This window comes from Rhinatrema bivittatum, chromosome 3, assembly GCF_901001135.1.
Source record: "Rhinatrema bivittatum chromosome 3, aRhiBiv1.1, whole genome shotgun sequence".
NCBI lineage: Eukaryota > Metazoa > Chordata > Amphibia > Gymnophiona > Rhinatrematidae > Rhinatrema > Rhinatrema bivittatum.
Genome location: NC_042617.1, coordinates 220,037,373 through 220,062,752, shown reverse-complemented (window position 1 = coordinate 220,062,752; position 25,380 = coordinate 220,037,373). Strand labels below are relative to the sequence as shown.

General features: G+C 47.2%; 1 protein-coding gene across 1 annotated transcript in view; it reads left to right on the top strand.

Annotated features, from left to right (window-relative positions):
- Positions 1 to 25,380, top strand: part of PSMB1 (proteasome subunit beta 1) — a 136,631-nt gene that overhangs the window by 72,875 nt on the left and 38,376 nt on the right. Inside the window, exons 3-4 of the mRNA XM_029594204.1 lie at positions 6,459 to 6,540; positions 14,679 to 14,808. Coding sequence (XP_029450064.1) covers positions 6,459 to 6,540; positions 14,679 to 14,808 — 212 coding nt within the window. The remainder of the gene's footprint in view (positions 1 to 6,458; positions 6,541 to 14,678; positions 14,809 to 25,380) is intronic.

Sequence of the window (25,380 nt, the reverse complement as noted above, 5' to 3'; positions counted from 1 at the left end):
ATTCACGGGTTAGCCATGCTTTCCTTCATCTAGGACACCCAGCCTACTGGGTGTCAACGTTTCTCGGTTTAGGGCACTGGCGGTCTCCAGCTATAGCCAATTCAACCAGTTCAAATTAAGTCATCAAAGTTATAAAGTTAATAAAGTTATTCAAATTATTCAGTCATACATATATCCACAATTGCTTTTAGAGGAGAATACTGAAGAGCTGCACTTCCTGCAGGGGTATATGTACTAGGACTGACGTCAGATTGAAATCTGATCAGTCTCAAACTGCTTTCAGGAGTACACTATACCCATTGAGTCAATCTGTCTACACTAAGGAAAACAAAATTATCAGGTAAGTAATTGCTCCATTTAAAGGTTAGCGCAGCAGTCTGGTTCCACCCTGGTTAAGGTGGAACCCATCCCTTCGGAAGATACTCTCCCTTCTCCCATCCCTTCTGTTAGCTGCCTTACTGACTATTAAAAGCACACACACACTAAATATACCCCAATAGTTTACTTCTCCCCAATACTTTAAAAAAATTAAAAAAAATTCCCAAGCAAAACTTACTGATTCCTTTCAGCCACCAGCAAGAAGGTGATCCTATCCTCTCAGTGCTCCCAAGGAGTTGCTATGGCCTGGTGGGACCATCCTCCTTGGTCTGAGGCGGACGTATTGCTAGCTCTTTAATACATTTAACCGTTAGCTCCGTGGTGTGTAAATCTGGTGGTCCAGATCCTTCCCCTTCACGAGGCTGCTAGAGCCACTGAGAAGCAGCTTGGAAGCAGTGTGTTCCCACTTGCAGCTTTGTGTTACAGCGTAACCCAGGGAAGTATCCTTACTTTTGTTGTTGGCTGTAAAGTTTGAAAAAAAAAAGAAAAATACAGGTTTTCTGTTTTCCTGCTGGGGCTGACTGTGTATTTTTAGACTACTTTCCAACAGCCGAGGCAATCTCCGCGGTTGTAGCCACATATACCATGGTGCGCAGCTCGGTCTTCCGCGCTTGCGGGTCAGCTCGCTTGCAGCTCAACTGGGCCGGGTTATGCACTGGCTTTGTGTCAAGCAGCAAGGGGCCTTTGGGGAGACCTGCCACAACGGCAAAAGAAAAATGGGCTCTTGCTTTTGCTCCTCAGTCGTGTCAGGGTTCACACCAGGCCGGGGCTTCTCTTCCTCTTGGCATGGGAACAGTGGCCATTTTGCGATCTCAGTCAGCTTTTGCAGTGCCGGGGGTGGGGATTCCCCTCAGAGTCCATACCCAGCATTTTCGGTCTCTGGTGAGGAGCATGGGGGCTCTGCAGGGTAGGATTTTCCTGTTCTCCCTGTTCCTGAGTCCTCTCAGCCCATTCCTGGGTCCTCAAGGCCTTTTACCATAGACTTTGTTCTGTTGATGCATGAGGCCTATTTTAGCTAAACAGCTCTCTGGAGAGGGGCATTCTGGGACCCGGTTTTCATAGTCTTATTCTGGGTCACAAGCCTGGGCAGACAAAAAGGAAGTGACCTTCGCCCATCCAGCGTGCATTGCGTCTTGCCTCAGCTTCTGGAGATGCAGTAGATGATTCTGAGGATACAGATCTTGCTACAGAAGCACCGGCGGGGTTGATCCAAATGTGGGCAGCACAGGTCAGGTAGGGGATTCAGAGGAGATCTGCTACGAAGGATGTGACCCCAGATGGTCTATCTTTTTTTCTTAAAGAGGAACTGTGGCCCTTGATTCCTCAGGTCCTGCAGGAGCTCGGACTCAACGTCCCTCAGGAAGACTCTGATTTGGAGGCAGCTGATCCTGTCTTGGATGACTTAAGGTGTCCAGAAAAAGCCTTCCTGTATCACAAGTCTGTAAAGAAGTTGGTGGATTGAGAGTGGGATACTCCTGAGGCCAGCTTGAGAGTTGGGAGGGCTATTTCAAAACTTTATTCTTTGCCCCTGCAGACGTTGGAGCTTCTGTCGCTTACTAAAGTCTATGCTTCTGTGTCTGCAGTTACTAAGATGACGACTGTTCTGGTTGCCGGGGCCGCTGCTTTGAGAGACATCAAAGATCAGAATTGGAGGTTCACCTCAAAAGGATTTTTTAGGTTTTGGCTCTGAGCTTATGAGTAGCCATTTGTACTAATTTTATGCAGTGGACTTGCCTGTGCTGGGTCCAGCAGTTACAGAAAGCTCAGCTGCAATCAGGTGAAGAGGCTCAGAAGGCTGAATGCTTGGAGGCTGCAGTGGCATACAGAGCAGATGCTCTGTACGACCTGGTCAGAATGTCTTCAAGGATCATGATTCTGCTGTATCAGCCAGGAGATTGTTATGGTTACGTAATTGGTCAGCAGATATGTGATCCAAGTCTCAGTTGGCATCTCTTCCTTTTAAAGGAAAGCTCTTGATTGGTGAGGAATTAGTACAGATAATGAAGCACTTGAGGGAAACCAAGGTGCATAGGCTGGCAGAGGATAAACCTAAGGTCAGAAGATTCTTTCAAGCTCAGTCCCATTTTTGGGATAATTGGTTTCACCTGGCAAGAGGTTCTTCAGGGCCTCAGAAGCAATCTGCTCCCACAGGTCCGTCCTGGAGTCAGTCATTTCAAGGAAGTTGGAGACCCTTCCGGGAGACCACAGGGGCAAAACACAGCTGGGGCTAAACTTATTTGAGATTTATATATCCTCGCAATGAAGGGAGGTTGGTCCATTCCTTTTGTTTCCATCGTAGATGGACATCTGGCGCTGTTTTATGGGGAGTGAACCAAAATTACCACGGGTCAGTGGGTTCTCAGTGTAGTAAGAGATGGCTATGCTTTAGAATTTGCTCGTCCCGTTCTAGACTTATTCATAGTTTTCCCTCTCAACAAGCAGCTAGCAGTTTGGGAAACACTAGACTGGGTGAAGCAGCTAGGTGCTGTAGTCCCAGTTTCCTGTGAAGAATGAGGCACAGGAAGGTATTCCATTTACTTGTTGTACCAAAGAAGGAAGGAATTGTATCTAAAAAGGGTGAATGCAGCTCTGAAAGTTCCGTGTTTTCGAATGGAGACCCTGCAGTCAGTCATCGCGGCAGTGCACACAGTCATCGCGGCGGTGCACAAAGATGAGTTCTTAGTTTCTCTACATTTTGACGGAGGTGCATCTGCACATAGCCATCCGGCCGGAGCATCAGCGGTATCTGAGGTTTATAGTTCTGGGTCAGCATTTTCAGTTTCGAGCTTTCATGTTTGGTCTGGTGACGGCGCCACATACTTTCACCAAAGTTATGGTGGTGGTGGCAGCAGATTTGCATCAGGAAGGAGTTCTGGTACATCCCTATGTGGTCGACTGACTCATCCGGGCAAAGTCAGTGGACCTCTGTCATCAATCAGTACAGAAAATGCTATTGTGCTTAGAATCTCTCTGCTGCGTAATGAACCTGGCAAAGAACCACCTTGTTCCCAGGCAGTCCCTGGAGTATCTGGGGGCTTACTTTGATACGTAGAGAGAAGAGTTTGGAAGCTGTAGAGGCAGATTTGTCAATTGTTGGGACTGGTGGTGCCCAGGATCTGGGACTATTTGCAAGTCCCGGGCTCTGTGGCCTCAAGGAGTTGGTGCCTTGGGCGTTTGTGCATACGCAGCCTCTGCAGAGGACTCTTCTGTCCTGGTAGAATCCGCTGTTTAAGAGGTTTCATCTTTCCCTTCTGCTCGAGGGGGGTCAGCAGTGACAGTATATCCTGGTGGTTCCTTGGGTCCAGTGTAGTGTGAAACTGAAGGTTCCAGACTGGGGGTGATTCTTACCACCTATGCCAGCCTGTTCGTTTGGGGGGACAGTGTCATTGACCATCAATGTGACCCAAGGAGGAGGCTTGTTGGTCTATCAGTCGGTTAGAGACCATAGCAGTGCTTGCCTTTCTGCCATTATTGAGAGGTAGGTCAGTAAGTATCCTGTTGAACAATGTGACTACTGTGGCCTGTATCAACCGGCAGGGAGGAACCAAGCATCAGGCAGTGGCTCAGGAGTTGATTCTCTTGGCATAGCATCACTTGGAGATGGATAGCGGTATCACACATCGTGGGTGTCAACAATGTGCAAGTGGAATTTCTGAGGTACAGCGTATTAATTAGACTCTGGAGAGTGGGAGCTGTCTGAGACAATAATGCAGCTCATCTGTGAGAAATGGGATTGTCCTCATGTGGATTTAATGGCGACTTGTCAGGACGTCAAGGTGTTTAGATTTTTCAGTTGGCAAGAGCATGGCATGGAAGGTGTAGATGCTCTGGTTCTCCCTTGGCCTCTGAATGTTCTACTTTAGGTCTTTCTTCCATGGTCCCTAGTAAGCAAGGTGTTGTGACAGGGAAACATCTAGGCAATGTAATTCTGGTGGTGCCAGAGTGGCCATGCTAACCTTGGTTTGTGGATCTTGTCAACATGGCCATGGATGGACCTCTGCGCTTCGGCCATCTAGTGGATCTTCTATGTCAGGTCCCAATATTTTTTGGATCATACAGCACACTTTTGTCTAGCGACCTGGCTTTTGAGAGGCTATGTTTGAGATGCAGGGGGTATCCTGAAGCAGTAATTGCCACTCTGTTACAGGCTAGGCAAAGGTCCACATCTCTATTGTATGTGCGAGTCTGGAAGGTTTTCAAGACCTGGTGTATTGCTAATTAGGGTATAAGCTCTCAAAGCTATAGTATCTCATATTTTGTCCTTTCTTCAGGAGGGTTTGATCAGAGGCCTGGCTTTTAACTCTCTCAGGGTCCAGGTGGTGGCTCTCTGTTGTCTCCGGGCTAAGGTAGAGGGGTTTTCTCTGGGGGGAAAAGAATTTGCATTTGCTGTAAAGAAGAGTTTGCCCATCCTGGAACCTTCATTTCATGTTCAAAGGTTTGTGTGAGGTTCCCTTCATGCCGCTAAGGAGAGCTACTCTTAAGGAATTGATCCTTAAGGTAGTTTTCCTGGTGGCTATATTTTCAGCTAAAAGAATATTGGAACTACAGGCTGTCTTGCCGGGACCCTCTCCTTCAAATCTTGGACTCAGGGGTTTCGTTGCATATGGTACCTTCTTTTCTGCCTAAGTTGGTCTTGGCGTTCCATGTGAATCAAACTGTGGAGCTTTCAGCTTTTCCTGAGTTGGACTCCTCCATACCTCACGCAAGTGCAGCAAGATTTGTTGAGGTATCTGAAGTTGACTGACTTTAGAAGGTTGGATTACCCGTTTGTTTTGTGGAATAGGACGAAGAGAGATTGTCTAGCCTTTAGCAGTTGGTTTGACATAGCTGAGGGTCGACCGGCTCCTGAAGATTTGAAAGCCCATTCGATGTAATCTTAGTCTGCCTTATTGGCCAAGGCTCAGCAGGTTTCTCTGCAGGAGATTTGCTGGACAGCAACTTGGAAAACGCTGCACACTTTTGTCAGGCACTATCGTTTGGACGTTGGTGAAGTTAGCAAATAGCACATTTAAAACTAATTGGAGAAATTTATTTTCACTCAATGTACAGTTAAGCTCTGGAATTTGTTGCCAGAGGATGAGGTTAGTGCAGTTAATGTAACTGGGTTTAAAAAAGGTTTGGATAAGTTCTTGGAGAAGTTCATTAACTGCTATTAATCAAGTTGACTTAGGGAATAGCCACTGCTATTACTGGCATCAAAAGGATGGGATCTACTTAGTGTTTGGGTATTTGCCAGGTACTTGTAGCCTGGATTGACTACTGTTGGAAACTTGATGCTGGGCTTGATGGACCCTTGGTCTGACCCAGTATGGCAGTTTCTTATGTTAAGTGATCTGGCTTCCAAGACCTTTGGTGAGAGTGTGTTGTGAGAGGGACTTTCCAGGTCCCGCCCTGGTTAAGGAGCTTAGGTATATCCCAGGAGCCTGGACTGATCTGAGTTCGTACAGGGAAAGGAAAATTGGTTCTTATCTGCTAATTTTCATTCCTGTAGTACCACAGATCAATCCAGAACCCACCCAGTCTGGAGGAGAGTCATCCACTCATTTTGTTCTTGTTGTGGAATGCAGAGTTTAGTTGGGTTCAAGCTATAAGTTTTACATTAGACTTCTAAAGAGGTCACCATCCTCTGATTCTTGGAGGAAGTTTAGAATTAGTTGACAATCCAGTGGTTATTTAGAAATACAGGTCAATACTGATGGACTCAGGTAGCACTCAGGATTATGGAGCAGTGTCAGTAAAACGTTCTGTCTCCATCTGCTGGCAGTGATGCAAAACCTAGGAGTCTGGACTGATCTATGGTACTACAGGAACGGAAATTAGCAGGTAAGAGCTAATTTTCCTATGTAGAAATGTGTTTTGCTCCTTGTTAACTTTAATAATCCTATTAGGAAATGTAATGCTTTTTTATTTTATCAAATTTTTATACCACTATCTCAGTTTCATTAAGGTCACTCAAAGTGGTATACAGGTCAATAAAAAAAATACACACATTCATAAATCAACCTTAATTTCATCTTAGCTTAACAGTGCATTTAATGTTGATAAACATACATTCTAATGAACTTTTTTTTATATTACAGAACAGACAGAACTGTGCTAGGATGCTGTGGCTTCCATGGGGATTGTCTTACTCTCACAAAAATTATTGAAGCCAGATTAAAGGTACCATGCTCTAATGTTATGCCATCTTTCTTAAAAATGAATTGGTGGCAGGAAACCTTAGATTGGAAATACTAGAAACGCAGAGCAGGTTAGTAAGCTATACACCCAAAGCTATAGAAATTCTGTTTTAAAGGCACATTTGCTACTTATGGTTTAATTTGATTTTCCTTAATCTCAATTGTTGATACTGTCTGCTGACATAGGTTTTTATGATTTAATACATTTAATTTAATTTAATCTAATACATTTAAACATATGTTTAAATGTATTAGACTAAGGAATTTTACTTCCTGCTTATTCTGTTTCATTGTAAACCGGTTTGATATGCATTTTATGCAGGAAAATCGGTATAAAAAAACTAAAAATAAATAAATGAAGTCAACTAATTGACAATGCCATCAGCAGCTATGAGGCACTTCCTTTTTTGGGGACCAGATCTTAGTGGGGTTTTTTGTTTTTTTTTTAATTTGTTTTTTTTTTTTATTTAAGGTTAAAATTCAGTTTGTTTCCATTTTTGATCTGGCTCCTGCTCCTCTGGCTGTTGAGGCAGAGACCACTGCCCTTGGGAAGAAAGGTGTCCCAGTTGCCACTCTAAAGCAGCATCACTGTTTAGGCTCAGTATGCAGGGAGCCTACTTTCTTAAACTGTGCTTGTGTTTCATGCATCATTTTCACTCACACATGCACTGTTTACAGATCACAACTCTGTTCTACAGCCCGAGAAATCAAGGCATTCTAAACATGTATATGAGGTAGGACTCAAAAAATCCTGGGTGCCAGGTCTGCATGGCACCATGAAATTTCATCATAGTGCCAGGGTTTTTATGTCCTGTTGCCAGTGCTGCCTCACTTCTTGTCTGCGCCATGCTGTTCTCTGAATTTGAGCTGGACCATGCTCTATCTTCCATGCTGGTCTTGTGGTATTAAGTCTCACAAGACTCAAGAGGCTAGTGCAGGAGTTTGGGCATTGAGCCAAGTGATGCCAAGAGTGAGTGAGTAGCAATTTCAGCACCCACAGCAGTCAGAAGACAAGGGGAAAGGTTATTAGTTGGAGTCTAGGGATGCTATTGGTTCAAGCTAGCTAGTTGGGGGTAGATGCCTAGTTAGGAGGAGGTTGGTGGCTGGGGTGGAAGAGGAGGAGGGGAATGGCTGGCTGGGGCGTGGTGGTGATGTTGAGAGAGGGAGACTAGTGAAGACTCATATTAAATTGAAATTAAGGACCAGATTACTAAACATCCTCCTATACACACAAATTTAAAACAGCCTTAGTAAATCAGTTCCTAAAGAAACTGCTACAAACCTCTGAGGAGGATTCCCCCCCCCCCCTCCAGAATCTGGCACCCAACATTCTTGCCTGGCTTTTAGATCCAAAATGTTGTCTAGGCTTGATATGAGGGGTTAAATTCAAACCAGAATAACTATAAATAGGGAAAAACAATCACTACTTCTATGCATTGGCAAACGTAAAAAAAAAAAAAGTCCAAGCTTCTTAAATGGAAATTCTTCACCAATGGTTTTTGTGCTTGTCTTCCTAACAGTGTCCCAGCCCTTGTTTGTCTGTACCTCTGCCAGTTATTTGCTTTTCTTTATTCTTCTTTAAATTTTCTAATTGCTTCCAATTGGCTTTCTAAGCTAGATCCCCTTGAAACTAAATTCCCAGCAAAGCTTGGCTCAAGAGGTGCAACAACTTATGTCTAGTGTTCAGTACCACTAGAGGAAGGTGGCAGCTGGCCACCTTCCTCTAGTGGCCAGCTGCCCAAAATTCAGGAAAGGCATATATGCTCTTCCAGTTTCTTAGAAGAAATGAGAATAGAAAACCCTAGAATTAAGAACAGATTTGCCATCATTTGGGGGTATTTCTAGTCTGAAGCCTATTTAAACTTGAGCTTGCATCTATTCTATGAACTACTCACAATATTATGACAACTATAGTCCCTAGGTTGAATCATCTGGAAGTATGCATGTCTCTACAGGATTAATCAGATATCCTGAGTCATTTTGAATATCTTTTTTTGTAGCATGACAGAGAATTCTACAAGCAGGATGAAGATCTCCAGATACTTAGGCTAAAGGATTTTGAAAAATAGAGGTTTATTAAATGCTTGCTACCAAGAGTACTAATTGAGGAGGCAGGCTGATAAAATTTGGGCTATCAAAATAGGCTTTGTGTATAGCACTTGCATAAACGATCAGTGGATTCCCAAGACTAATCTTTGGTCTTCCAACATTACATTCAGTAATGGAAATATGGCAACAGGTGTTTCCTCTTTCAGTTCTGCATGTGTTTGAGTGGACTCCTCAGCCTGGCCTGTGTTCATCCCACCAGCCCTTCCCTAACTACACTGGAACTCTGAGCAGTCTTTTTTTTATATTTGATGCTGAACTTTTTCCTGCATGCCTTAGAAGGAACAGTTCTGTGGTACTTAATGTAAGTGGAATTCCCTGTACGTACCTGGATCAGGCCAGACCCTGGGTATGTCACCAATCCAGCAAAGGGAGGCAGAGAAACGTTCTACTGACTCTGACGTATACCCTAGAGCACCACCTGCAGTCCATCAGTATTTCTCTGTCTCCCAGCAGAGGTGGATGTCCCTAACCCTTGCAGTCTGTGGTAGTTTATTTTTTAGTCAGGTAGTTTAGGAGTTAAATTTTGTAGACTTTCTATTTCTCTTGAAGAGAGGCTGTTCTTTTCATTTAAGTTATTTAAAAAAAAAATAAATTTTTTTTTTCTTCACAGCTGTTCTCACTGCCTCCCGGGAGGTTGCCAAGTCCTGGGAGGACTATCCCTCCTGGTTTTGAGACTGCCGGAGTTGGGGAGGTTTTGAACCCAGCAACCACTCCTGGCAGGGGTGATACCAGGGGGCCCGGCTCACTCACCCTACTTGGAGCAGCTCCTGGGGTCTGGTTCGTCAGGTAAAAATAAATAAATAATACATTTTTATTGACTGCTGAATCGTGGGTTATTTACCTTTGGTGTTCAGCGGGGCTGCTCCTTTGTTTTTTTCGCCGGAGCTTCTATTAATTTTCTTTTATATTTTCTGTCTTTTTGCGCCGGTTTTTGCTTTGTAATGCCGCGAGGCGCGGCCTGCCGCGCTTGTGGAGACACGCGCGCGTGTCTCTCCAGGGAGAGTCTCTGTTCATCATGCCTCCCCAGAGGGGAGGCTTGTCAGTTTTGTCGGTTAAAAAAAAAAGGACTCTGCCACTTCGCGCGACCCCAAAACCTCGGCCCAGCTGCTCTCCTGCCCCGGACTCATTTCCCTGCAGTGCTGGGACTGAGGCACTCTTATCTACTCTGAGGGTGGTGACTCAACAAGCTATTCAGGGTGCTTCAGACCCGGCTCCACTGTCGCCGCGGCCAGCGGTTCCTGGGGGGGACAAGCCACGTGAGACAGGGTCATATTTATCTGCTGATAGCCTGGAGGAGATTTCAGACTCTTCTTCTTCTGCCTTTTAAGGGGATTCTATTCGTTTTCTTCGCAAAGCTTACAAATCTAAGAAATTTCATAAGAAACATAAGGTTCTCTCTTCTGATCAGAAGTTAAAGCCACGTTCCTCTAAAAAGGCCAGATCTAAGGATTTGGGAGTGGGGTCAGCTCAGAAGCATCCCCTTCGTCCGGGTCAGACAATTTTTTTCTTCTTCAGAAGATTCTGAACATGGCTCTTTACCTATCCCGGACAAGTCCCTGCCGGAGGGGGATTTAAATGATGATCCTGGTTTGGCTGCTAGTTTAGACCCTCATGTTGTGGATGGAGATGATCCCAAAGTAGTCAGACTGCTTAGAAGAGAGGAACTTGGTCCATTAATTCCAGCAATTTTACTGGAGTTGAGTTTAGAAGCTCTAGTGAAGGATTCTCGGATGGGTAATATTGACCCAGTGTTGCTTGGCCTTAGAGGTCCAACCACATTTCCTTTTCATCTTTCTCTCACTCACCTTCTCTACAGGGAGTGGGATACTCCTGAGTTGGAGCTTAAGGTAGCACGAGCCATGGAAAAATTGTATCCATTACCTGAGGAAGCTTTGGAAATTTAAAAATTTCCTAAGGTGGATGCCGCTGTATCAGCCGTCACTAAGAAAACAACTATTCCAGTAACTGGCGCAACGGCTCTTAAAGATCTCCAAGATCTTTAAGCTGGAGGTTCAGCTTAAGCGAATTTTTGAGGTTTCTGCTCTTGGTGTGCGGGCGGCCATGTGTAGTAGCTTAGCCTTGCGAGCTGGACTAAGATAGGTCCAGGCTTTACAGAACAATTCTTCCCTCTCTGAAGAGGAAGTTGTACAGGCTGGTAGACTGGAAACTACAGTTGCTTATAGTGCAGATGCCTTATATGATCTCCTTAGGACCTCGGCTCATTCTATGGTTGCCTCAGTATCGGCTGGCAGACTTCTCTGGTTGAGGAATTGGTCTGCAGATGCATCCTCCAAAGCTCAATTAGGGGCTTTACTCTTTAAAGGAAAATTACTATTTGGTAAGGAATTGGAAGATTTAATTTTGTCCCTTGGGGAAAATAAGATTCACAAATTACCAGAGGACTGTCTTAGACTAGAAGCTCTTTTTCTTCTCGCTCTCGTTTTCGGTCTAACAGAAGATTTCATTCTTCTCGTCTGTCAGCTCCTCCAGCTAAACAGTCTTCTGGTAGGCATCAGAATTGGTTTCCGTCCTTTCGTGGCCGCCGCTTTGGCAGACCTGGATCTTCCCAAGTCTCAGGAGGCACAAAGTCTGTCCAATGAGATAAGGCCGGTCCTTTCTCCGGTTTCCGTCATAGGGGAAAGGCTGTCTCTGTTTTATGGAGAATGGGCCAAATGTACGTCGGATCAATGGGTTCTATCAGTGATAAATAAAGGTTACGCTTTAGATTTTGTTCGGCGGCTTCACCACTGGTTTCTAATTTCCCCGTGTTCTCTACAAAAGCGTCTAATAATACAAGACTCACTACAGCGTTTAAGCGACTTAGGAGCCATAGTTCCAGTTCCAACGTCAGAGCATCGGAGAGGTCGTTATTCAATTTTCTTCGTTGTTCCCAAAAAGGAAGGAACCTTTCATCCCATTCTCGATCTCAAGAGTCAACTGTTGTCTAAGGATTCCAAAATTTCGGATGGAAACTCTCCGGTCTGTCATAGCTTCGGTACACAGAGGAGAATTTCTAGTGTGTCTCGACCTCACCGAAGCTTACCTCCATATCTGCATTCGATCCGATCATCAGAAGTTTCTCAGATTTTGCATTCTGGAAAAACATTATCAATTCAGGGCTCTCCCGTTCGGATTAGCCACAGTTCCCAGAACATTTACCAAGATAATGGTTGTGGTGGCCGCACAACTCGGGAAGGAGGGCCTGTTGGTACATCTGTACCTGGATGACTGGTTAATTCAAGCAAAGTCGGAATCTTTGTCGTTATAAATCTACATGGTAATCAACTTTTTGCAGTCTCTAGGTTGGGTGATCAACGAAGACAAGAGTCACCTATTGCCTTCCCAATCTCTGGAGTTTTTTGGGTGCATGGTTCGACACTCGTCAAGGGATAGTGTTCTTTCCGGAGTATCGCCTTCTCAAGCTTCAATCACAAATTCGGCACTTACTGTCTCTTCCTATTCCTTGTGTGCGGGATTACTTGCTAGTTTTAGGTTCAATGACCTCTACTCTGGAGTTGGTTCCCTGGGCCTTTGCGCATATGAAACCACTTCATTCTGCATTGCTTTCTCGCTGGAATCCGGTTTCGGAACTATACCACCTTCCCCTTCCTCTTACAGAGTTGGCTCGTTCCAGCCTAGATTGGTGGTTACAGCCAGTGAATCTACAACAGGGTGTACCTCTAGAGATTCCGGAATGGACTGTGGTCACTACCGACGCCAGTCTTTCAGGCTGAGGAGCGGTATGCCAGAAAACATCTGTTCAAGGTCAGAGGTCCGAAGAGGAAGCGCAGTGGTCGATCATCTGTTAGAGACCAGAGCGGTTCGTTTAGCCTTAATCACTCTTCAACCTCTCCTTTGCGGGAAGTCTGTATGGATTCTTTCCGACAATGCGACCATGGTAGCTTACATCAACCACCAGGGAGGAACCCGAAGCCTACTGGTAGCTCAGGAAGCACAACAGCTGATCGCCTGGGCAGAACAACATCTGCTCAGCATCGCAGCCTCACACATTGCCGGGGTAGACAACATTCAAGCCGACTTTCTCAGTTGACATCTCGATCCAGGCGAGTGGGAACTGTGCGAGGAAGCCTATCAAATGATATGCAACAGATGGTCCACTCCGGCAATGGATCTCATGGCCACATTTCAGAATACCAAAGCCCCTCTGTTCTTCAGTCGCAGAAGGGAAAGAGGAGCGGTTCTTCCTTGGCCAAGGGATGTTCTTCTCTGTGTTTCCTCCCTTGCCTCTGATCGGCAAGGTTCTACGTCTGATAGAAGTTCAAGTCGAAGTTGTCTTAGTGGCTCCGGAGTGGCCACGCCATCCGTGGTTCGCGGACCTGGTCAGTCTAGCACTGGACGGTCCCCTTTGATTTCGGGATCTACCGTGCCTTCTGTCTCAGGGTCCGGTTTGTTTGGAAGAGGTTGAATGCTTCTCTCTAGCGGCTTGGCTTTTGAGAGGCGTCTGTTAAAGAATAAAAGATATTCAGATGCCGTAGTAACTACATTATTGCTCTCTAGAAAGCCTTCTACGTCTTTGGCTTATGTAAGGGTGTGGAAGGTTTTTGAATCTTGGTGTAATGAGCATCAAGTAGATCCAGTTCACTCTTCTGTTTCAAATATTTTATCTTTTTTACAAGACAGATTAGCCAAGGGTTTATCCTGTAGTTCCTTACCGGGTACAAGTGGCAGCGCTTGGATGTTTTCGTGGTAAGGTTCAGGGATTATCCTTGGCCTTGCATCCAAATGTAGCGTGTTTTCTCAAAGGTGCGCAACATCTACTTCCCCCATTTCGGAATCCTTGTCCTGCTTGGAGTTTGAATTTGGTACTTAGGGCTCTATGTTCGGCTCCCTTTGAACCCCTTAATCATGCGACTTTGAAGGATCTCACGTTGAAAGTGGTATTTCTTGTGGCCATGTCTTCAGCTCGTAGAATTTCAGAGTTTGCAGGCTTTGTCTTGCAGAGAGCCTTTTCTTAGAATTTCTGATACAGGAATTTCATTACGGACTGTACCATCTTTACGAAGGCTTTTTCGTGTTTAGATCGTTTGGATTCTTCCTCTAAGGATCTTAAGAAATTGGATGTTCGAGCTCTGTTGCATTATCTTGAAGTTACTAACAATTTTCGATTGTCTGATCATTTGTTTTGTGGAGTGGCCCTCGCAAAGGTCATAATGTTTCTAAAGCCACGATTGCTCGTTGGTTAAAAGAGACAATTCGTTCAGCTTATCTTCTTGCTCGTCGTGATCTTCCTGAAGGTTTGAGAGCTCATTCCACTAGGTCACAGGCTACCTCTTGGGTGGAATGTCAGTTTCGCCTCGGGAGATTTGTAAGGCAGCGACTTGGAGGTCACTGCATACTTTTGCTCGTCATTACCGCTTGGACGTTCATGCTCCAAGTTTGGCAGCCTTCGGAGAGAGTGTTCTCTGAGCGGGACTCTCTGGGTCCCACCCTAATTGAATCAGCTCTGGTACATCCCAGGGGCTGGACTGATCCAGGTACGTACAGGGAAAGGAAAATTGGTTCTTACCTGCTAATTTTCGTTCCTGTAGTACCTTGGATCAGTCCAGACACCCACCCTTTATGTCTGTGTATTATATTTATCTTTTTGGAGAGTCCGCTCATTCATGGTTTGGGTGTTTAAACCGCTTTTCATGCTGTCAATTTTTTTTTCTTGAAATTTTCTTATTTATTCCCAAGATTTTTGGGGGGGGGGATTCTGCTTCCATTTAGGATTTGTGAGTTGGAAATTAGTTATCCTGTTTAGAAAGCTAGTTAGTATGTTAGTAGTTAAATTTCTGCTTTGATAGTAGTCAGTACTGATGGACTGCAGGTGGTGCTCTAGGGTATACGTCAGTCAGTAGAACGTTTCTCTGCCTCCCTCTGCTGGATTGGTGACATAACCCAGGGTCTGGACTGATCCAAGGTCCTACAGGAACGAAAATTAGCAGGTAAGAACCAATTTTCCTTTGGACAGTAAAACCAATTTTTTATTTTTTTTTTAATATATTGCAGATGTATAAGCATTCCAATAATAAGATCATGACTACTGGGGCCATCGCGGCAATGCTCTCCACCATTCTGTATTCACGCCGCTTCTTTCCTTACTATGCGTACAACATCATCGGTGGACTTGATGATGAAGGTAAGGAATTTCAAGAGGCAGTAAAAGGAAAACTAGTACTCTTTCAGACTAGTTAAAATATGGCTACTGTGCAGCAAGTCTGATCTGGCTACATAAGACCATTGGATATATTTTTTCCAGGAAAGGTGGTAAGGACGGAGGAATAAGTTCATGGTGAAAGCTGGAATAGCTCAGTCCTAACATTCTGTTACAGGTCCAGAAGCAGGGAGCGTCTCATCCTGGCCCAGTGATGGCATTGGAAAACGGACCAGAAATCTTGTCATTCATATTTGCAAAGCCTCAGTACTCATAAAGATGCTTTCAAAATAATTCAGGAGGAAAAAGCAGCAGCCCTGAGATTTTCAATTTTATTTCTTTATTTCATTTTTTCTCTTTATTTCATTCCTGATGCAGAAATCATTTTCCTAGCATGTAGCCAGATGGACTCAGGACCAGTGAGTTGTGCTCTTCTGCTAGGAGATGGGAAACTGAGTCAGATTTCAAAGCTGACATCACTCTAGATATACCCCTGCAGTAACCTCAGCTCTTCAGTATATCTCAGTCTCTTAGCAGATGCGGACACTATCCCATACATTACACAGTGTTAAGAAAATTACAACAAGAAGACAAATTACCTTAAAGAAGATTGAGCCCCGCTCTCCTGCAGTGATACTTAAGGGTCCCTCCCCCAGTCGAGAATTCCTGAGGTAATGTCCAATATCCCTCAGAGGTGTGCCTTGGTCCGGTAGCCGGTTCTCGGTGTGGACTTAGCCCCCAGAGTAGCTGAAAGCAGCGGGTGCAGAACAGAGTGTGGCGGTGAAGGTAATTCCCTTTCTCACAGGTCAAGCAGGATGGTAGTCCTCACATATGGGTGACATCATCAGGATGGAGCCCAATCACGGAAAACTTCTGTTAAAGTTTCCAGAATTTTGACTGGCCCCTACTGGGCATGCACTAGCCCTGCAGCCAGCAGGGGTCCTCTTCAGTCTTCTTTTTTCCGCGCAGCAGAAGCCTCGCAGTAAAGGAGCTCTGAAGAAATTCCTGACAGGAATTTTCCTCACGGCATTACTAAAAGTTTAATTGCCCCACAGGGGCCCCTCTAACTTTTCTCGGTCTGCGTTACTCTGGTAACTTTCTTTACCTGTTTTTCTGTCGATTACCGTAGTTTGGCCCTTGCGGCCTACTGGCCGTAGACTGTACCGCGGCTCGATTTTTTGCCATGGCGTCAGGGTTTCGTCTGTGCCCGGACTGTACCCGCACCATGTCTATCACAGACCCCCATAAAGTCTGTGTAATGTGTCTAAGACGCGAGCACAATGTCTTGACCTGCACCAAATGTACCCTAATGACACCGAAGGGTCACAAGGCCAGAATGGAGAAGATGGAACTTCTCTTCCGTGCTGAAACCCCGACTCCATCCATTGCATCGACATCATCGTCAGAACCGGCATCGTCCACCTCGCGCCAACATCGGCCACCGACCGGTGATGGACCGCCATAGACACCCTCCACTCCCCCTAAGGATCAAGGGAATCGCAGGGAGAAGCATCGCCATCGACACCGTAAGACTCTGACCATCGAGGGAGCGAAATCATTGACCACGCCATCATCCAAGCCGCATCATTGGGAGGAGAAACACCGTTCCGCATCCCTCCATCGGGAGTTCTGCCTCAGCTATCGATGCAGATACGTCCCTCGCAACCGACCCATCCATCGGTGCCGATATGTCCGGCGCCATAGAGTCCTCCATTGATGCCCTCGATGCCATCATCGGTGCCTCTGATAATTCCTCCGATTCCATCGGAGCCTAGACCGGGACCTTCAGGTCTTCAACCACCCTGTCCCCCTCTAGTTCCTAGAGGAGCAGGTGCTGATCCTTACGACACCTGGGGTGATGACACTTCAACAGACACCGATGATTTACTTTCACCCACTGAGAGTAGGAAGCGTTCTCCTCCAGAGGACCTCTCCTTTATAAACTTTGTGAAGGAAATAGCCGAATTGGTTCCCTTCCAATTGCAGACTGAACAGGATGATAGGCACCAGATGATGGAATTGCTCCAGTTCCTGGATACCCCTAAGGTAATCACCTCCATTCCCATCCATCAAGTCCTTCTCGATCTTCTTAAGAAGAACTGGGAACATCCTGGATCAATTGCTCCAGTGCATAGGAAAGCTGACACCACTTATTTGGTACAGTCAGCCCCAGGTTTTCAAAAAACTCAGCTTGATCACCACTCTGTCGTTGTAGAGTCTGCACAAAAAAGGCGAAGAGGTCAAAACCTCACTCATCTGTTCCTCCTGGAAAGGAACAGAAGTTCCTAGATAACATTGGTCGCCGAGTATTCCAAGGGGCCATGCTCATCTCCCGAATTGCTGCCCATCAGCTTTATTTGACCCAATATAACAGGGTCACTTTTTAAGCAGATACAGGACTTCTCAGACTCCCTGCCTCAGCAATTTCAAGAACAATTACAAACCCTAGTAAACAAGGGTTTTGAGGCAGGCAAGCATGAGATTAGAACATCTTATGACATTTTTGACACTTCTACCAGAGTGTCTGCAGCTGCCATTTCGGCGAGATGGTGGGCCTGGCTCAAGTCTTCTGACCTTTGCCTAGAAGCGCAAGACCGGTTATCTGACCTGTCTTGTGTCTAAGATAATCTGTTTCAACAGATTCAACGGACGGTGGCAAAATTAAGATCATCATGAGACCATAAGACAGCTCTCTTTGATGCCTTCTGACTTCTCCTCAAAACAGCCTTTTAGAAAAGACTCCAAGAATTCATTCTTCTGCCTGAAGAAGTCTTACCCGCCACCATCCAGATCCCGTGCCATGAGACCTTATCAAAAACTGCAGTCTCGTCAAGCCCATAAACAAAAACCACAAGCAGCTCCTCAACCAGACCTGCTTCAGGTTTTTGACTTCCACTTAGAGAGCAGCAGCCAGATTCCTCTGTCGCATGTACCAGTGGGAGGTCGATTGTGCCACTTCCACAACATGTGGCATTCAATCACATCCAACAAATGGGTATTGGCAATCATGGTTCAGAGTTACCATCTGAGCTTTCTCGCCCTACCACTGGACTCCCCACCTCTACAGACGTGGAGAACATCCGAACACTCCATTCTTCTGGATCAAGAGGTTTCCCTCCTTCTCCAGTCAAGAGCAATAGAACCCGTTCCATACTCTCAGCAAGGCCTAGGGGTCTATTCCTGATACTTCCTAATCCCCAAAAAATCGGGAGGCCGCTGTCCTATTCTGGACCTATGGGCCCTCAACAAGTACTTCCAGCGAGAAAATTTCAAGATGGTCACCTTGGGATCGCTTCTACCTCTTCTACAAAGAGGAGACTGGCTCTGTTCTCTGGACCTCCAGGATGCATACACCCACATTGCGATAAGTCCAGCTCATCGCAAGTACCTGAGATTTCTAGTCTGCCCCAAGCACTATCAATAGAGTGCTCCCATTTGGCCTAGCCTCTGCACCACGAGTTTTTACCAAATGCCTCGTAGTTGTCACAGCCTTCCTCAGAACCCAAGGTGTTCACGTCTACCCCTACCTGGACGATTGGTTAATAAGGGCTCCCACTCAGCAAGCTGCTCTGTCGTTCCTCAATCTAACCTTACACACTCTAATTTCGATAGGATTTCTCGTCAATTACGACAAATCCTACTTAGTCCCATATCAAACCTTATCGTTCATTGGGGCAGACTTGGACACCTTGCAGGCAAAGGCTTTCCTACCTCGACAACGAGCACTGACTCTTGCGTCCTTTGCTCACCAGCTGCAGTCTCAGCACTCCGCAAATGCACGCCAATTTCTTGCCTCCTCGGACACATGGCATCCTCAGTCCATGTCACACCAATGTCCCGCTTGGCCATGAGACTTATGCAGTGGACTCTGAGGTCTCAATGGAGGAAAGGAGGAGCAGGGGTGATATGATTCAGACTTTCAGATACTTGAAAAACTTTAATGATCCAAAGACGACGACAAACCTTTTCCATCAGAAAAAAATCAGCAGAACCAGAGGTCACGAGCTGAGGCTCCAATGAGGAAGACTAAGAACCAATGTCAGGAAGTATTTCTTCACGGAAAGGGTGGTGGATGCCTGGAATGCCCTTCCGGAGGAAGTGGTGAAGTCTAAAACTGTGAAGGACTTCAAAGGGGCGTGGGATAAACACTGTGGATCCATCAAGTCTAGAGGGCATGAATAAAGAGGAGGCAGCAAAACACTGCCCGGAGCGGCAGTAGCCACAGAGGCATTCACGGAGCGGGATGCCAGTGGTTGGAGTTCCACCTTCACGAAGCGGAAGGATGGAGGGCTGCCATCTCCAAAAAAAAAAAAAAAAACCCAACAAAAAACCAAAAAACAGGGGTGGGTAAGAGTATGGGGCAGGGGTGTGGCCTGCTTGTTACAGCGGTTGCTACCCATAATTGAGCTGGATGTTCACTTGGATGCAGATACGGTGCTGCTGTCTGCATTGGTGATGGGGTGGAGGGAAATTGTGGTGGGGTGGAGGGGAATTAGGGCTGGAGGGTACTGGAAGCCAATAGTAACAGGTGGGAGAGAGAAAAAGGGAAATAAAAAAATGGATAAAGTGCGTAGCTTGCTGGGCAGACTGGATGGGCCGTTTGGTCTTCTTCTGCCGTCATTTCTATGTTTCTATAAGCTATTCAGCCTCTGTCGATCATTGTCCACATCACAGACTCACTCAGTCTGTCTCTCGCCTGGTGGAAAAATCAGACCAATCTCCTCCAGGGATTGCCCTTCCAGGTTCCAAATCCTCAAATCACTCTCACCACCCACACTTCCAACCTTGGGTGGGGAGCTCAGGTAGCTGATCTGCAGACACAAGGCTCTTGGTCTCCAGAGGAAGCAAAACACTAAATAAATTTCCAGGGCCTTTCAGGATCGCTTCTCAAATCAAGTCATCCTGATTCAGACGGACAACCAGATGGCAATATGGTACATCAACAAACAGTGTCAGGAAGCTGCGCAGATTTGGGCGGAAGCTCTCTCCCATTCAATGTACCTCAGGGCCATCTCGTTGCCGGGAGTGGACAATATGCTGGCAGACAAGTGCCTATGACATCCCAATCTTCAAGCCTTGTCCCTGACGGCATGGATGTTGAAAGGTTAATCCTTCAACCACTTAACCTTTCTGAGTCAGTTTCCTGTGTCTTGATTGCTTGACAGAAGCCTTCCACGAGAAAAGCTTACTCTTACAAATGGAAAAAGTTTGTCATGGTGCTCGTCTCAGTCCCTTGACCCCTTTTCCTGTCCAATCCCGAAGTTTCTGCACTATCTCTGGCATTTATCAGTCAGGTCTTAAGACTTCCTCCATTAGGATGCATGTCAGCGCGGTAGCAGACTTCCATAAAGGTTTCGGGGATGTCTCTATATCAGTATACCCCCTTGTAACATGTATTTTGAAGAGCTTGCTCCACATCAAGCCTCCGCTACGTCCTCCAGCCCCTTCTTGGGACCTTAATCTAGTTCTAGGTCGGCTAATGAAACCACCATTTGAGCCTCTTCACTCTTGTGACCTTAGGTATCTCACATGGAAAGTGATTTTCCTTTTGGCTATCACTTCAGCTCGCAGAGTTAATGAATTGCAGGCCCTAGTTACCTATCCACCTTACACTAAGCTTCTGCAGGACCGGGCAGTACTCCGCACTCACCCGACATTCTTACCTAAGGTAGTTTCGGATTTTCATCTTAATCAATCCATCATCCTACCTACCTTTTTTCCCAGGCCCCATGCCAACCCAGGAGAACAGGCTCTGCATACCCTTGACTAAGCGGGCTCTAGCGTTTTACCTAGACCGTACAGCTGCCCACAGGAAAAACACTCAATTATTTGTCTCTTTCCACCCTAACAAGTTAGGGAAGCCTGTGGGAAAGCAGACTCTCTCCTCCTGGTTAGCGGACTGCATATCCTTCTGCTATCAGCAAGCGGGCATTCCATTCCAAAACAGTGTTAAAGCACACTCTGTGAGGGCCATGGTGACTTCAGTAGCACACCTCCGATCAGTGCCGCTTCCTGACATTTGTAGGGCTGCCACTTGGAGTTCTCTCCACACCTTCCTGGTCTCCCCTTGTGGTTTTTCGGACAAGCGCCGGACGGTACAGTCTACGCTGGGTCGGCTTCGAGATCTCTGCGCCATTGTTCCGGTTCCTCCCACTGAGCTCCGCAGGGGCCAGTATTCCATTTACTTCGTGGTGCCAAAGAAGGAAGGAACGTTTTGGCCTATTCTCGATCTAAAGAGTGTCAACAGATGTCTTCGAATTCCTCGGTTTTGGATGCAAACCTTGCGTCCGGTGATCGCGTCCGTCCGTCAGGGGGAGTTTCTGGCCTCCCTGGACCTCACAGAGGCATATCTTCATATTGGCATTCGGGTGGAGCACCAGCAGTTTCTCAGGTTCGCAGTGCTGGGGCAGCACTTCCAGTTTCGGGCGCTTCCATTCGGCCTTGCGACGGCACCTCGAACGTTCACCAAGATCATGGTGATGGTAGCAGCACTGCTATGCAGGGAAGGTCTGTTGGTGCATCCGTATCTGGACGACTGGTTGATTCGGGCCAAGTCAGAGTCCCTCTGCCAAAGCAGCTGTTCAGAGAGTGCTCCAATTGTTGTGCACCCTTGGTTGGATAGTCAATGTATCCAAGAGTCACCTAGTGCCGTCGCAGTCTCTGGAGTATTTGGGAGCTTTGTTCGACACGCGCCAGGGAACGGTGTATCTCATGCAGGAGCAAATATTCAGATTGCAAGCGCGAGTGCGAAGATTGTTATCCAAGCAGGTTCCGATCGTCTGGGATTATTTACAGGTGTTAGGGTCCATGACTTCCACTCTGGAATTGGTTCCCTGGGCCTTCGCTCACATGCGTCCCTTACAGTCAGCGTTGCTGTCCCGCTGGAACCCAGTATTGGGAGAATTTCGTCTCCCGTTGCCACTGACCCCGGCGGCCAGGACCAGCATGGATTGGTGGCTGTGTCCGGACAACTTGAGTCGCGGGGTTCCTCTGGAGATTCCGTCGTGGATGGTGATTACCACAGATGCCAGCCTATCCGGTTGGGGAGCAGTCTGTCTACGACAGTCGGTACAGGGTCAATGGTCTCCACAGGAAGTGTCTTGGTCCATCAATCGCTTGGAGACCCGAGCGGTACGACTGGCTCTGTTGGAGTTCCTACCTCTCATCCGCGGTCGGTCTGTCAGGATCCTCTCGGACAATGCGACCACGGTGGCTTTCATCAATCGACAGGGGGGAACCAAGAGTCAGGCCGTGGCAACCGAAGCTCGATCATTGATGGCATGGGCAGAGAAACATCTGAGCAGCATAGCGGCCTCTCACATAGCCGGGATAGAGAACGTCCGGGCGGATTTCCTCAGTCGCAACTGGCTGGACCCCGGAGAGTGGGAGCTCACGGGGGAAGCATTCTAGCTCATCTGTGCCCGATGGGGCACACCCGCAGTCGACCTGATGGCAACTTTCAAGAATGCAAAAACTCCTCATTTCTTTGCTCGGCAGAGGGAGACGTCGGCAGAGGGAGTAGATGCTCTGGCATTGCTCCCGAATGGCCACGGCGCTCGTGGTTCGCGGATCTTCTGAATCTGGCGGTCGAGGAACCACTTCGTTTTCCGTATCTTCCGGATCTCCTGCACCAGGGGCCCGTTTGTTTCAACCAGGTAGATCGCTTTTGTCTAGTGGCATGGCTTTTGAGAGGCAAAGGTTGAGATCCAAGGGGTATGCGGAGACAGTGGTATCCACTCTTCTGCGTTCTCGTAAGACGTCTACGTCGTTGTCTCATTTGCGGGTCTGGAAGGTGTTTTGAATCATGGTGTCTTGGGCACGACGTGGTGCCTACGCATGCGGCCGTCTCGGATGTCCTTCTTTTCCTACAGGATGGTTTGTCTAAAGGCCTGTCATGTAGTTCCTTGTGGGTGCAAGTAGCGGCTCTGGGTTCCTTGCGAGGATGGATTCAGGGGGCGTCGTTGGCAGCGCACCCGGATGTAGTGCGGTTTCTTCAGGGGGCGAGGCATTTTACATCCTCCGTTTCGGCAGCCTTGTCCGTCCTGGAATTTGAATGTGGTCCTTAAGGCATTGTGTGCGGCACCTTTCGAACCTATTCGCAAAGTCACCCTAAAGGATTTAACTCTGAAGGTGGTGTTTTTGTTGGCCATTGCATCGGCGCGGCGGATTTCTGAACTTCAGGCTCTGTCGTGTCGAGAGCCTTTCTTGAGGATTTCTGAGTCGGGGGTCTCGTTGCGTACGGTTCCCTCATTTTTACCCAAGGTGGTGTCATCGTTCCACATGAACCAGACGGTCGAGCTACCATCGTTTTTGCAATTGGATGGTTCGGATCCCATGGCTAAGGATCTTCGTAAGTTGAATGTGCGATGCGCGCTGCTGCACTATCTGGAAGTGACCAATGCCTTCAGGGTGTCCGACCATCTGTTCGTTCTCTGGAGTGGACCTAGGCGGGTTAATGCGGCTTCCAAGACTACCATTGCTCATTGGTTGAAGGAGGCCATCCGTTCATCTATCTTTTGCAGGGGCGGTTGCTACCCTCTGGGTTGCGGGCTCATTCTTCTCGCTCTCAGGCCACTTCCTGGGCGGATTGTCACCATATTCCTACAGAGGAGATCTGTAGGGCGGCCACCTGGAAATCTTTGCATACGTTTGCCTGGCACTATTGTCTGGATGTCAAGGCTCCAGGACCGGCGGGGTTTGGAGAGGGAGTGCTCAGAGCGGGCCTCTCCGGCTCCCAACCCAAGTAAGGTAAGCTCTGGTACATCCCAGGAGTCTGGACTGATCTGGGTACATACAGGGAAAAGAAAATTGGTTCTTACCTGCTAATTTTCGTTTCTGTAGTACCACGGATCAGTCCAGAGTCCCACCCTGTGCTGCTGATGCCGGGAGAGGCGGCGTTATCTGTGTGTTCATCTATTCCTCAATCAGAATGAGATGATGTTCGGTACCTCTGGTTCTGTTCCCAGTTGGGGGGTTGTACACCGGTATCGAGGTTATTGGTTATATAGTTAGTTGAAGATGTTTTGGTTTGTTCTGCTTTGACATTAAGCAATACTACCAGACTGTAGGTGGCACCAGCCTAGATATAGGCAGAGTTTTGGTTTATAAACTTCTGTCTCCATCTGCTAGAGGGGGGGCAAAACCCAGGAGTCTGGACTGATCCGTGGTACTACAGGAACGAAAATTATCAGGTAAGAACCAATTTTCTTTTCCAGGCACCTTGTCCCTCTGGAAGGTCCCAGCCCTTTCAGAACCGACAGACCAAGAGAGGAGCAGGCCCGGGGGCAGGCTCCAGCCGTGCTCCACAATGAGAATGGGCACACCCATCCACAGGAAGAGGAGATAGGGAGTCGACTTGCCCTCTTCTACCAAAGATGGATCGAGATCATGGACAAATGGGTACTAATCATTCAAGTAGTTTACTCTCTGGAGTTCCGCAGCATCCCTCGAGACAAATTTGATGTCACCCTGCCACTCCCACACCAGGAGACTGGCAGTGGAAGCCACTCTGACAAGACTACTCAGTCTGAAGACAATATCTCTGGTTCCCACGCCCCAACAAAATACAGGGTGCTATTCCATCTATTTCATTGTTCCCAAGAAGGAAGGATCATTCCGACCCATCTTGGATCTCATGCGGATACTACACTTCCGCATGGAAACTCTTCGCTCCATCATAATGGCAGTACATCCAGGAGAGTTTCTAACTTCCCTGGACCTCTCTGAAGTCTACCTTCACATTCCAGTCCATCAGGATCACCAGTGTTTTCTACGCTTTGCGATATTGGGTCACCAGTTACCAGTTCTGAGCGCTACCTTTCGGCCTAGCAACCGCCCCCAGAACATTCTCCAAAATTATGGCGGTCGTGGTGGCAACACTGAGGAAGGAAGAGCTCTTGTACACCCTTACCTGGACAACTGGCTGATCAGGGCAAAGTTTTTTTTTTTCGGAAGAGAGCCGGCAGGTGACCAGCAGAATAAAGAGCCTACCTCAGGAGCTCGGGTCGTGAATATGGGCAAGAGCAGTCTGCAGCCCTCTCAATCTCTAGAGTACCTGGGGGCCCGTTTTGATACAAACAGAATAAAGTCTTCCTCCCTCCCCCAAGGAGAAGGAAACTGATGGAACAATTATGACTATTGATGACCAATGCATGCCCCAATGTGTGGGACTATCTGCAAGTCCTCTGCCTCATGGCATCAACCCTGGAGGTCGTCCCATGGGCAAGGGCCCACATGCGACCTCTCCAGCGCTCCTTACTGTCACGATGGAACCCACTGTCCCAGGACTACTCAATTGCCTCCAACTACCAGCAGAGCTACGTTCTCAGCTCTACAAGAGACAACCTAAGCGCAGAGGAGTAAGCCTATCCCCACCGAACTGGATCTTGCTCACCACGGATGCGAGCCTGCAAGGGTAGGAAGCCCACTTTCAGGAGCTGACGGCCCAGGGACAATGGAACAAGGAAGAGGCGGAATGGAAAATAAACCGTCTGGAATCTCGAGCAGTCAGACAAGCGTGCCTGCGATTCAGCCACAGACTCCAAGGCAAAGCGATTC